The 14,830-nt window shown below is 34.2% G+C and overlaps 1 protein-coding gene across 7 annotated transcripts in view; it reads left to right on the top strand.

Moving 5' to 3' along the window:
- Nucleotides 1-14,830, top strand: part of GPC5 (glypican 5) — a 1,360,202-nt gene that overhangs the window by 452,804 nt on the left and 892,568 nt on the right. The window contains exon 7 of one of the 7 annotated variants that reach the window (XM_032402778.1): nucleotides 58-1,648. The exons of the other annotated variants lie outside the window; for them this stretch is intronic. Within the exon in view, the coding sequence (XP_032258669.1) occupies nucleotides 58-102 (45 nt within the window). The 3' untranslated portion in view covers nucleotides 103-1,648. Of the gene's footprint in view, nucleotides 1-57; nucleotides 1,649-14,830 lie in introns of those variants that run through there. 7 annotated transcript variants of the gene reach the window in all.

The following is a 14,830-nucleotide window of genomic DNA, read 5'->3' as shown; positions in this document are numbered from 1 at the left end:
ATGTAGGAAAGGATGGCACTAAATTGCCTCTTTTCTTTTTTCCCATTCTCTTCCTAGAATACCGATATGATAAATAGAAACTTTAGAGCTGTGATGGAGTGAGAAGAGATTCTGATTTAAATCTTAATGGATAGTTCTAAGGTTAGTGTCTATAAATACAAAAAAACACCCCCAAACGCACAAGGTTTTTAGAATGTCAGTTTCTGAATTCTGAAAACTAAGTTTTTTTCATGAAAACACTTAATCTAATACACATTTTAGAAACTTCTTCTTATTGGTAATAACTAATAACAGTGATGCAGAACCAGTCAATCATAATTGATTGGTCAGGGGTGTCAGCTGATTCTGTCAATTTCCTTCCCTTCTGCAGACTGCTTTTCTTGCTCAGGAAATTCACCACAGCACCTTGACTCCTTGCTCCTCATCTCTACTACACACCAATGTCATGTTCCCAGGCTTACCATATTAAAATTCCAGAAAGATACATACCTTATGATTTTACATTAGCAGTGCAGTAGTAACCAAAACACATTTAGTTATCTTTTGATTCAGAAGAAAGTATTTGAAATGTACTCAATAACTTTGAATGGCCATCTAATTTAGCAGTTAGTTGGTCTGAGTAAATTCAATGGAAGCTTGCTTTCTGGAGTGTGTAATATAAAGCACTGACTTCACTATTGGCCATTTCATTAAAAAAAAAATCAATTGTCAGCATAAAACCAACCATTTCAATTAGTGTACAATCAACTGGAAATGAGAGGATTTGGGTTGGCCATTGTTTTTTCTTTTTTAATTTAAAGAGTATGTAATTGTTCTATGTCGGATAAAATTTTACTTTATATTCACTTGGCTGCTGCTGATCTTACATGTTATTACTACCTATTAAGATTTGAGCCACTTATTTACCAGGTTTTCTGTTTATCAACTATACTGAAAGAATTTGAGCACTAGAACTTTTATACTTTATGTTTTGGTGATTAGTCATTTATAGGCTAAGACTTTTAATCTTTCTGTTAAAATATAACATGAAATATGCTTTATTTCACAAAATGACATTCCAAATTATAGCCACCTCCCACAATAATTCAGATTTATTGTAAAAAATTGAAATTATTGGTATTTAAATTTTTTTAGGAATTATGAAATCTAAAAGATAAACGTATAGCATTATATTATCAGAAACTAGAACAAGTGAGAAAAATAATGCCTTTGAGAGTTATTATCTATCCATTCAGTAATGTCAAAGAACCAAAAAAAGAAAAAAAAGAAAAACCCCCAAACAAAAAACAAAATCCCTTTTATTTCAATAAAACACACTGGCCACAATATAGCAATATGCTAAAGAGCATGAGTTTTGAGTTAGGACAAGGCATATGACTAAATTCCAGTTCTTGTAGGTACTAGCTGTATGTCTATAGTCACCTTAATTAACATCTTTTGTTATATAATCAAAAATATAAAAAAATCATCAGTGTGGTAGGATGTGGAGAAAGTGAAGCTCTCAAATACCACTGGTGGAATGTAAAACCGTGCAACTACTTTGATAATTAGATGGATTTGTAAAAGACTAAACATAGAGTTACCATGTGAGCCAGAAATTTTACTCACAGCTATATACCCAAGAGAGAAAAAAATATGTGTCCACACAAAAACCTGTGCATGAATGTTGATAGCAGCATCATTCATAATATCCAAAAAGTGGAAACAACTCATATGATCATCAACTGATGAATGGATAAATAAAATATTATATATCTGTAAAATGAAACCTTGTTCAGCAGTAAAAAGGACTTCATATGGATAAAATGCTACGACATAGAAGAACCTTGAAAACATAAGTAAAAGAAGCCAGTCACAAAAGATCACATATTGTATGAGTCATTTACATAATAAATATTAACAAATGTATTTCATTATTTTATTTTGACATCACTTTTCATTTGTATATAGAATATTCTCTTATACTGGCAATAACTATTGGTAGTATACGGAAGGCTTATCCTACCTGACCTTGATGGTTTTGCTAATACTGTGCTAAATAAGACAATTACTTTTTAATATCTAAATGCCTGTGAAGTTTTATCAGTCTTTGCCCTCTTACTTCCTGACCCACTTGCTGTTATTTCCCTAACACACTGTTGTCTGATTGCTGGCTCCATCATTCCACTGAAATGCTCTTGCTAAATTCACTGATTATCTTTCTCTTGTTATTCAGAATCTAATAGGCTTTTATCAGTTGTCATCTCTCTTGAGCATTTAATATCACTTATCTATGCTGTTGATCATCTCTTTGTTCTCACTCTCTTGATTTCCCACCAAAGTTTCTGATTACTCCACCCCAAGATCTTTGTACCTTTCTTTAATTTCTTTAAATTGAACTCAACGGAAGGGTGTTGAAGATAAAGCCAAGGAAATATCCTAAAAAATAATAACACACACAGAAAAGAGAAGGAAATAGTAAAATGATGAGACATTATAATTTCACTCCAGGAGATTCAAGTAATAAGAATTTCACAGAAAAGAACCAAACTAATAGAAGAAATTTATCAAATATTTTTTTTCAGAAATAAGGAGTCATGACTCCAAATGGAACCTACTAAGTGGCCATGACAATGAATGAAACATATACCACACACAATAATTGTGAAATTTCTGAATACTGAAGAGAAGATATTAAAATCTTCCAGGGAAAGAAACTAACTAAAGAAAATACACAGGAATGCATGTAAAGATAGCTATTAGATTTATAGTTGCTTATTGACAGGAATACTAGACAAAAATGGAAAAGCAATACCTTCAAATTATGAGGCAACTGATTTCTGGCCTGAAATTCTATACCCAACTAAACTAGCAATCAAGTATAAGAATAAATTTAAAAGATTTTCAGATAAGTAAGGATACACAGATACATATTTTGTTATACCTTTTGTAGAAAGGTGTTGGCAGTGGGAGTGATTGAGAAATAATAAGATAATAGGGTTTAGGAAACTTATATTGAAAACATCAGAATAAAGAAAAGGTTGACTGTGGGAGGGAATTTTGTAAGCTAAAAAGGAAAAAAAAAAATCAGTAGCTTAAAGTGATATGTTGGAGTGTATGGAAAAGAAATTACTAAGCATTTCACAGATCTAAATCATTTGAGGAAAAAATTAGATAGAGACATAGATGTGATAGATGCAAGGCAAGCTATGTAATCAATAGGTACCATGGCAATTATGGATTATGGGGAATAAAGCTTTACAGGAAAAGAAATATAATCACAATACACTATTGCTCTGAAGTAAATAATATACTTGTAGACATTACAGTAATCAAAACTTTGCTAAAGCTGTATTAGTTGTATGGGAAAAGGAAATGGGGACTTGGTGGTATAACAAGGAGTCAGTAACTATTGTCAAGAATTGACAATGAAGAAACAGAAAAACTGCCTATTTACTAAAAGTTATATAGACACGTAAGGTTAATGCTAGAAAAATCAATCAGGTTGATTATTACTGCTTACAGGAGCAGGAAACATGGTATGTAAAGTGCTTGGGCAAAGAAATGCTATTTTTTTCTTAACATAAGACTTTTGGTACTACTCAGTTTTCTACTAGATATGTTTATTACTCTGATAAATATAAATATAATTTTAAAAATGAAAGAGAAACTCTACATCATGATTTATATGGACATGCATGATCTTGTCTTCCATATCTCCAGCCTCATTAGCTAATTGCTCCCCTTTTCTACATAAACCTGACATCTACTCTCCCCACAGATAAGCTCCTCATTGTTTCAGTTCTTTCAACTATTACTTCTAGGTTTTTCATTCTCTCTTTAAAAACAATAACAACAATTTTGGGGTGGAGTCTTTTGGGTTTTCCACATACAGTATCATGTCATCTGTGAAGAGAGAGAGTTTGACTTCTTTGCCAATCTGAATAACTTTTATTTCTTTTTGTTGTCTGATTGCTGAGGCTAGGACTTCTAGTACTATGTTGAGCAGTAGTAGTGAGATTGGGCATCCCTGTCATGTTCCTGACCTTAAGGGAAAAGCTCTCAGTTTTCCCCCATTGAGAATGATATTCACTGTAGGTTTTCATAAATGGCTTTATGATATTGAGATATGTTCCCTCTATCCCTATCCTTTGAAGAGTTTTGATCAAGAAAGGATGCTGTATTTTGTCAAATGCTTTTTCTGCATCAATTGAGAGGGTCATATGGTTCTTGTCTTTTCTTTTATTAATGTATTGTATCACGTTGATTGATTTGCGAATGTTGAACCACCCTTGCATCCCATGAATAAATCCCACCTGGTCGTTTTGAATAATCCTTTTAATGTACTGTTGGATCCTGTTGGCTAGGATCTTGGTGAGTATTTTGGCATCCATGTTCATCAGGGATATTTGTCTGTAATTCTCCTTTTTGATGGAGTCTTTGTCTGGTTTTGGGATCAAGGTAATGCTGGCCTCATAGAAATAGATACCTCTCCAAAGAAGACATACAAATGGCTAACAGACACATGAAAAAATGCTCCACATCACTTGCCATTAGGGAAATACAAATCCAAACCACAATGAAATACCACCTTACATCAGTTAGAATGGCAAAAATTAATAAGACAGGAAACAACAAGTGTTGGCAAGGATGCAGAGAAAGGGGAACCCTCTTATACTGTTGGTGGGAATGCAGGCTGGTACAGCCACTCTGGAAAACAGTATGGAGGTTCCTCAAGAAGTTAAAAATAGAGCTACCCTATGACCCAGCAATTGCACTACCAGGTATTTACCCCAAAGATACAGATGTAGTGAAAAGAAGGAGCACATGCACCGCAATGTTCATAACAGCAATGTCCACAATAGCCAAACTATGGAAGGAGTCAAGATGCCCTTCAAAAGATGAATGGATAAAGAAGATGTGGTCCATATATACAATGGAATATTACTCAGTCATCAGAAAAGATGAATACCTATTTTTGCATCGACATGGATGGAACTGGAGGGTATTATGCTGAGTGAAATAAATCAATCAGATAAAGACAATTATCATATGGTTTCACTCGTATGTGGAACATAAGGAATAGCACAGAGGACCGTAGAGGAAGGGAGGGAAAACTGAATGGGAAGAAATCAGAGAGGGAGACAAACCATGATAGACTCTTGACTCTGGGAAACAAACTGAGGGTTGCGGAAGAGAGGGGGGTTGAGGGGATGGAGTAATTGGGTGATGGGCATTAAGGAGGGCATGTGATGTGATGAGCACTGGGTGTTATATGCAACTAATGAATCATTGAACACTACATCAAATACTAATGATGTTTATATGTTGGCTAATTGAATTTAAATAAGAAAATTAAAAACAGCAACAACAAATTATTATTTTTTACTTGCAAAAAAACCCCAATTTTATCTATTTTTTCTTTGTAAGTCCTGGTTATCCATTATGTTTCATTTCTTTCTGACAAAGAACATGTACTCCTGTAGTCTCCTTGGCACTCTGTAACTGACTTATGAGAGCACTTTTTAGAAAAGAAGAATTAAGGAATTAAAACACTGGGGTATTAGATACTATCAACAGTGGCCTCTTTCTCTCTACCCAAATATCTTGGTTGGTCTGCTATTCTTTATTATTTCTGATCTTAACCTTTATTTTCCTATTCTGACTTTAATGTTTTGAGCTATATCTCACAAACATTGCTAATGTTTTGGCTTAAACGTGGCTGTTCTTTGTGCTGGTTAAAAGCTCCAGAGAAACCTCTTTTCTAGCTTTTTCTGGATTTTTTAAAAAAGATTTTATTCCTTTATTTGTCAGAGATCGAGAGAGAGACAAAGAGAGAGAGAGAGAACAAGCAGGGGGGGAGTGGCAGCTAGAGGGAGAAGCAGGCTCCCCGTGGAACAAGGAGCCCGATGTGGGACTTGATCCCAGGACCCTGGGATCATGACCTGAGCTGAAGGTAGACGCTTAACCAACTGAGCCACCCAGGTGTCCCCTTTTTCTGGATGTTAAATCAAGTTCATAGTTCTACCACCTTCATTGAACTCTGGGTTCCTAGGGTCATAGTAGTTCATAAGGCTTCCCAAACAGCTCAGTTTTTCTCTTGTTGTTTATGATTTTCTGGGCCATGTACAGTCCTCTCTTGGCAGTGCTCAGGAATTGACTCCAAATACACCAAAACTTGGCATGCAAAAAGTAATTCACCTGATTTTCTGAAGCATTCCTTTGCCATACATAATTTTTAACTGGCTCATGTATAGTCTCAGCCTTCTGCAGGTGTATTAAGAGTCCGTAATGCTTTGCAGACTCAATAAATGTACTCTGTAATTACTTAAATATCATTTTATGAATGTGTTTGAAGACGTAATTTGTCAGAACAGAGCAGTTTCTGGATATATTTCTTGCGGTTCAGGAGCACTTAACCAGATGGCCCCCTATAGTTTTGGAACGGTAAATGCATCTCAAAAGTAGGCTGAGGGTAGAGGAATGTGGTCACAGGGGATCAATGGGAAAGTTTCTTAGGCACAGGATATTGAAGAAGTGAAATAAATACTCTATAGAGATTCATTAAAAACTAAACTAAGTAAAAGTTCTATGATAAAATTAAAATATGAATTATAATAACCTTAAGAAATGTGGTAAGTCTTATGAATGTAAGTTCTGCATTTATTATGTTTTTCACATTGATATGATGGAAAGTTAATCGGTTTCATTAGGAATAAAACAAATCATGAGTTTTATAGTAATGAGTGTGAATGGGCATTTATATACATTTTACAAGGCAGGTCAGTTACTATTTCTGAAAATGACCATTTTGAAATTTTATATCTGGAAATTTATTATCAAACAAGGCCTGAAACTCATTATACAGATGGTAAAATCTAATTTAACTCCCTTTCACACTTCTTTTCTTTTTATCTTATAAAAGCAAATGAGTTTGTCAGCTTTTAATTATATAAGTCTAATTTGAACTTACTAGATATATATATATAACAAAACAAGATAGTTGCTAAATTTACTTGATCTTAGGGACTTTCTATTGTACACATTCATTTTTAATTTAATGATAGGAAAATCTCTTCAAGGTTTTTGTAAAGGAATCACATTATCAGAAAAGTTTACATTTCTAAAAAATAAATATGTTCTTAAGGCCCTTCACAGATCTTGGAATGAAAACCTAATTCTTAAGAATTTTTAAGTATTTGGTTTGTACCCATTAAAATGTATAGAATTTAAATTTCATAATTCCCCGTCTTAGAAAATGTGAAACATGACTCACACATATCATGCGTATACTTAAATTCTGATTTAAGTAACTGCACTGTTTTCTCACTGATGAAAATTGAGTAGCAAAATTATTATATTTCATCCAAGAACACAATAGCCTTATTGGAAAACTAATTTTCAATGTCTGTTTCACAAATATGCTCATAACTAGAGAATTTGTCCTGTTTCTATGCTAATTCATTGAAGCATCATATTTCAACTGTTCTTTAAAAAAACCTCTTTACCTGACACTTTAAAATGTATTGCATCTCAACCTATCAATGCATTTCTTGGATTTGTAACAAGGAACAATATTCCAGGTATTATCCATTTAAAACAAGCCTCTATGTAGAACATCTTTTGTGTTGCCTTTTGATTACCATCTCTATTACGTCATGGGATATACCTGTGTTTCCTCATTGTGACTAGCAGAGGGCATGGAAAGATAAGAAATGTTCAATATATATCTATTGACTATATAAATGAAAGTTATAATTAAGTTGATCACTCTATGTAAAATTTAAATGGAACAGGAAAATGAATCTTCCCAATTATCAAATACTAAGAGAAACTATTTAAAATCAATCTAATTACAAATACTACACCTTCAATCTTAGATTACAGTTTCACAATTCTTGTTCTGTTTTATTCATTCATCCATTCATTCATTCATTGAACAAGCATTGTTTTAGTACTACTAGGTGCCAGGTCTGTTAATGATACAGGGAATACAAAATATGATTGGATGAGGGCATTGATAAGAGTGAATATATTATAGAAGCAATGCCTATAGCAGTTAGGATGTGGTCTGCTTCCGAGTACGTAGGGAAGGGAAGGCTGACAATATCGCTTTACTTTATTCAACCAATATTATTGAGGCTCAATTATGGATCAGGCTATTTCCTAAATAGTAGTTTTACAAAATTGAATAAGACCACACCTACTTATAGTAAAAGATTTCCATAATAAAAAGATAAAGGGATTCAGTTTGTAGATTTTATACTAAGATTTCTGATCTAGCTTCAGAGAATTAGTTACAATTTCAGGAACCTCGAAGGCATTCAATTAAGATTGAATATAAGACAAATTACCAGAGGATATTTCATGAAATACTGCGTAAAACTTACTTCAATTAGAACGTAGTTATGATTTATTTTAAAGATATTGCAACATGTACATAGTGGATGTAATGACTGAATAACAGAAATGTTCAACGATAACACCTTTGTAGCAGTCAGGCTATTGCCACAATAATCTTGGGTTAAGAAGCCATGCAAGGGGCGCCTGGGGGGCTCAGTTGGTTAAATGTCTACCTTCACCTCAGGTCATGATCCTGGGGTCCTGGGATCGAGCCCCATGTCTGGGCTCTGCACTCAGCGGGGAATCTGCTTCTCCCTCTACCTGCTGCTCCCCCTGCTGTGCTTTCTCTCTCTCTGTCAAATAAATAAAATCTTTAAAAAAACATGCAAAGTGCAGTGAGATATATCAGTAAGTTTTTTCTCTTGTTCCTGTACCTGTGGTCAGCTACAAGTCAGCTGATCTAGGCCATGCTTGGCTGGGATTTGCTTAAAGTCCAGATCTAATACACATGTTGGTCATCCTCCTCAGATCACAGAACCTAAAGCACATTATTATTATGGTAGAAGTCAGGAGCACAAGCCCGCCTGGGCAAAAACATGCTAGCTTCTTCTGTGTTTGTTCCTGTAAGATTCCCCTTTGGCCAAAAAGCAAAGTCGGACAGCAAATACCAAAGTCAAGCAGTGGAAAAGGATATCCTTCCTCCAGGGATGCGGATGGGGGAGAGAATCAATAATTGCCCCCAAATGATCTAATCTACCAAAATCTTGAAGATTTTAAAATAATAATATCATGGCATTGCTTTCATTTGTTTGCATTAGGCTTTGCATAGGCAGCAGTGCAATACAGAAGTACTCTTTGAACTCTTCCTCTTTATTCATAAGATTGCTACATATTTTCCACTTCAATAATATTTTTATAAGCCTTCTTTATGAATCAATCTGAAAACCTTGTAGTTAAATTTGATCAGGAAGGGGCACATCAACTTAAATCATTTAAAATGTTTCTCAATATTTTTAATGTTTTGTGCTGTTGTTAATATTTTGTGGAAAAAACTTGAACTGATAGAATTTATTTGTAAGGTAGATATTGATTTATTTTAATGAACTACAAAAATCAGAATAAATTACTAACAGAGAAATTACACTTGAAATACTAGTCTGAGCTCCAAATAAGATTGGATTTTTATGTTAAACATTTGGACTCTAATTGTTTTGTTAGGTTTGGTTTATTAAAGTATAATTAGTAACATTATCAGCAGAAAAACGTGCTATAATTAAATCATTTAAATAATCATTTCTTGATGTCTTAATATGCTAGATTTCTCAATTCATTAAAGTAGATAAGAGTTCTCTGTAAATACAATTTATTATCAGTAGTTTGCTTTTCTAAAAATGCTTGAAAATTTAGAATTCTGCTTGAGCTTTTAATAACAATATGTTATTGTGATATTGATGCATTATGTTTATAAAACATGAAACAAGACAGAAATATAGGATAATCAGAACATTTGCAACCTGTTCGCCTTTGCAATTATCAGTAGTAGAATCTTTTTTTGTCCTTAGTAAAATATAGATGATTTTGGAAATGCACTCATTCCAGTTTCAATCTAGGAAAAACTACTTATATACTATGCCTATGTTTACAGGATACCAGTGTTTTGAAACATAATGCATTATTTTTGTTTCTTATATTCCATACTTAGAATTTGCTCAAACAGGCTATTAAAACTAATAATATAGGGTACTAAGTGAATATAACTGTGGAATCATATTGTACTAGTATAATTAGTATAGTATAAGTAGTATAACACTGTTTGTTAATTATACTTCAATAAAAACTATTAAAAATCAATAAATAAACTAAGAGTATAGAGAAACTAGTAGGGACACAGACATCTCAGAGATCTTGCCATTCCTTCCAGCCCATGAAATTTGTCACTGAAATGAGGAGATGGAAATGGAGCCAGTGGGAATATGGATTCTTAGCTAAAAATTGTTTCTCTTCTTTTAAGAAGAGTCCTCAGTGGGCAAGAATATGGAAGTGTGCAGGACATATACTTGAGGTATCTAAGCATATGCTTTCCCTAGCAAACTCAATAAATAGATCCGTTTAAGGGAGATAAGGTCCATGCAACTGATTTTGCATATAAGTGTGCATGTATGTGATGTGCACACAGGCATATCCAAGTATTCTCAATCAGTTCTGAGTTACTAAACTGTTAAGCTGAATTGAATGATCATTCTCATGTATTAAGAAACATGTTACCAGATAAATGGACTGTCTTAAGAAGAAGAATGACGAAAACCTGCTTGTTCCCAATACTTCCCATCGTGCATCAGCTACTCTCCTTCCTATGATGTCCTCCACTAAACTGGTCTCCAAGCATCTTTTCCACTCAGAGACTCTAGTAGATATTGTTGTTGTGAATGACTTTGATAAGCATTTATTCTACGTATTTTTACCCTAATGTAATTTTCAGATGATGGTCTCATGGGATCAAGCAGAAGGAATTACATGGAGAAACTCTATTTGACTCCATAGAGTAAAGAAAGAAAAGTTGTTTGGAAGGGTATCAGGTTGATAAGGTGTCCCTCTCTTAACCAAGTGGCCAAGAGTCATGTTTCTGTAACAGAGGGCCAGAGTGTGACAAGTTCTAAAAGTTTGCTTGTTTGTTTGTTTTGGCAGCCAGCAATTGGCCACATTGATGTTTCAGGGTTACAGTGGATCCTCATGAAGTGCAAATGCAGGACAGGAGGAGACAATTGTGCTCCAGGCTGTAAAATGAAGCCAGAGTAGAAGTTCCAGTAGTTGAGAATATGAGGAAGACAACCTGTGGTAGCAGGCACCCAGGGGATCCAGAAATCTCTTCCCAGCCCCTACAGCCCTGAACTTTCAGGAATCTACCCCCTGTTCTCCTTTACTAAAATACCCTTCACAGTCACAGCAATATCAAAAATGAATTTAGAAAGACAGTAAACATAATCTAGATGAAAGGACTTTATAGCCACAGCGTGCTTGGGATCGAGGAGCAAAGAAGAGGGATGCGAAGAGGAAGAATTGTGAGAACTAACATAGTGTTAACTAATTTCTTAAATTTCCACTACAGAGAAATAGTAACATTTCACAGATTGTCTTCTCAACACCAATTTCACAAATGTAACTATTTTTGAAATTTTTCCTCTTGGTCCTTTTCCGTGACAGTGAAGTCCAAAGGAGGACAGAGGAGCTGGAATTCGACTTCCAATTTCACCACACTCTCAGTCCTATTCCGAAGGGTCCAGACTCCTTTTGGAGTTCAGTCGGCTTCAGATTTTTTTCTGAAGGCTCTGGCAGTCTCTACTTATATCTCATTGCCTCCAAACTTAGTACTCTGACTCACCTGGACTTTTTAAAATTTTAGTGGACTGCATGGGCTATTATTTTAATAATAATGATACAGTGAATAATTTCAAATTTTATTCTTAAATAACTATGAATTTTATTTCATTGACTTTTCTAAAACGTCTATAAGAATGTAAAAATTTCAAGTCAAATGGTCTTTAAAGTAGGGGGAAAAAAACCCCATAGTATGCATATGTCTTTTAAAGGACAGAAATGTAACATTTGCTTTTAAAATGAATATACTTTCTGTCCTTCTAGAGTTTTGGCTGGATGGTCTGCTACATTACAGGGAGTCTATCCACCACAATCTTCATTTTCTTTTTTTTGTTTTTCCCGAGGATTTCAAAATTAAAATTGGCATCGATCCACCAATTCATTCTTTTCTCTTTATTGGATGAGTGCACATAGTTGCTTTATCTAGATCTTACTTTTCAACATAAACCTTCAGCAGATTCTCTCATGTTTTATTGCTGAGTAAGCAGATGTGACTTTCATTTTTTTCCTTTTCATTGAACAGTTACCTCATTTGAAATTTTTCACTTGGTTTAATTTAACTTTTTTTGATGGTAGATGCATCTGTTGCTACCTGTGTTTGGTTGTCATTTTAATGAGTTGCTAGAAGATGTGTCCACAAGAGTTGTGCATTTTCCTGTTTTCCTACTCTTCCTTTATTCTTTATTTCATCTATATTTATTTTCAAGAAATGGAATTGGTATATTATCATAGATTTGCCTTTTGCCTCTCCCAGATTTTCTTCCCTAAGTAATTTCTTCCCTAAGTAATTTCATTTATACTTTTGGAAACATTTTATGATTTAATTTTATATAAAACATCAAAACTCCTTTAGAAATTTTTCAGTTTTCCAAATGCATGCTGGCATAGGTTATTTAATAGTTATTACAAAATGATCTTTGGGGCAATAAATTTTGATATATAAGGATAATTCCCAAATGTAATTTAAAAGTGATGAACTAGTCTTTAATGGCCTAGAATTAATGTGCATTTATCATTTTAATCTTCATAAAATTTCAAGAAGACTATGTATTCATGATTAGTTAACATAATTTTAAGCCCCAGTGCAAAATGAAAATGTAGGATCTCTTTATTCAAAAGTTACTAGGGACTCCAAAGAGGTCCTACAGTAAAAGGTGTGTGGGCCTTTCTAAGCAGATCAGATGCCCATGAGGCCGGCCCTGTGTGTATTTTTTTAGGCTCATCATTTAGTTTGCAAGCAAATCTTTAATTGAGAAAACAAACACTGAAGGACATTTTTACCAGAATGTTTTAAAAGTTATATAATATCAGAACTGTAGAAATAAGATATAAAAAAAGATCACATATCCAACCTAAATTCAAACAATGGAATTCTTTTCTTTTTTTCTTCAAATTTTTATTTAAATTCTGGTAAGTTAACATACAGTGTAATATTTATTGGTTTCAGGAGTAGAATTCAGTGATTCATCACTTCTATGCAACACCCAGTGTTCAGCACGATAAGTGCCCTCCTTAATACCAATCACCATCTAGCCCATTCCCCATTTACCTCCCGCTATCAACTCTCAGTTTGTTCTCTATCTTTAAGAGTCTCTTATGGTTTGTTTCCCCCTCTTATTTTCCCCCTCCCAATATGTTCATCTGTATTGTTTCTTAAATTCCACATATGAGTGAAATCATATGGTATTTGTCTTTCTCTCACTGACTTATTTCACTTAACATAATACACCATAGCTCCATCCATGTTGTTGCAAATGGCAAGATTTCATTCTTTTTGATGGCTGAGTAATATTCCATTGTGTATATGTACCATATCTTTTTTATCCATTCATCAGTCAATGGATATTTAGGCTTTCTCCATAGTTTGGCTATTGTTGATAATGCTGTTATGAACATTGGGGTCCATGTACCCCTTTGAATCTGTATTGTTTTATCCTTTGGGTAAATACTTAGAAGTACAATTGCTGGATCCATAGGGTAGTTCTATTTTTAACTCTTTGAGGAACCTCCATACTGTTTTCCAGAGTGGCTGCACCAGTTTGCATTTTAACCAACAGTGCAAGAGGGTTCCCACATCCTTGTTTCCTGTGTTGTTAATTTTAGCCATTCTGACAAGTATGAGGTAGTATCTCATTGTGGTTTTGATTTATATTTCCCTGATGAAGAATGTTGTTGAGCATCTTTTCATGTATCTTTTAGCTATCTGGATGTCCTTGTGGGAAAAGTGTCTATTTGTGTCTTCTGCCCATTTCTTAACTGGATTATTTGTTTTTTGGGTGTTGAGTTTGATGAGTTCTTTATAAATTTTAGATACTAACCCTTTATCAGGTATGTCATTTGCAAATATCTTCTCCCATTCCATAGGCTGCCTTTCAGTTTTGTTGACTGTTTCCTTTGCTGTGCAGAAGCTTTTTATCTTGATGAAGTCCCAGTAGTTCATTTTTGCTTTTGTTTCCCTTGCCTCTGGCAACATATCTAGTAAGAAGTTGCTATGGCTGAGGTCAAAGAGGTTGCTAGCTACCTGTGTTCTTCTTTACGATTTTGATGGTTTCCTCTCTCACATTTAAGTGTTTCATCCATTTTGAATTTATTTTTGCATATAGTATAAGAAAGTGGTCCAGTTTTGTTCTTCTGTATGTTGCCGTCCAGTTTTCCCAACACCATTTGTTGAAGAGACTGTCTTTTTTCCACTGGGTAATTCTTTCCTGCAAAGCATGGAATTCTTTCATAACTCTCTGATACAATTTGCCTTTAGGACCTAATATCCCACTTATGGGTCCATTTTTGAATGACCCTAGATAGCATATCTATCTTATTTTAGCCTAAAATCTAACTTCTGTGAATTCTAACTACTGTCCCAAGTTCTGCCCTAATGAACAATTCAGATAACTACATTTTCTATTCTTTTAGGTGGAACCATATGGAATTGTCAATATTGAGCCTTTTTTGACCTATACAAATGGTGATCTTATGTGTTTCCGTCTAAGACATAGCAGCTCATTAAATATGTGAAGGCAGGGACCATACAGCCACCATCCCCCATTACCAAACTTATATACATACCCTTTCCAAAAACCCTAGCAGTTCCTCTCTTCCTCAAACTAATCATTCTTTGACTCTTCATCATTATTAA

Source organism: Phoca vitulina, unplaced genomic scaffold (assembly GCF_004348235.1).
Source record: "Phoca vitulina isolate PV1807 unplaced genomic scaffold, GSC_HSeal_1.0 scaffold5, whole genome shotgun sequence".
In the NCBI taxonomy this organism is placed as follows: Eukaryota; Metazoa; Chordata; class Mammalia; order Carnivora; family Phocidae; genus Phoca; species Phoca vitulina.
Note: the sequence above shows the minus strand (reverse complement) of the source record. Positions and strands in the feature narration are given on the sequence as shown.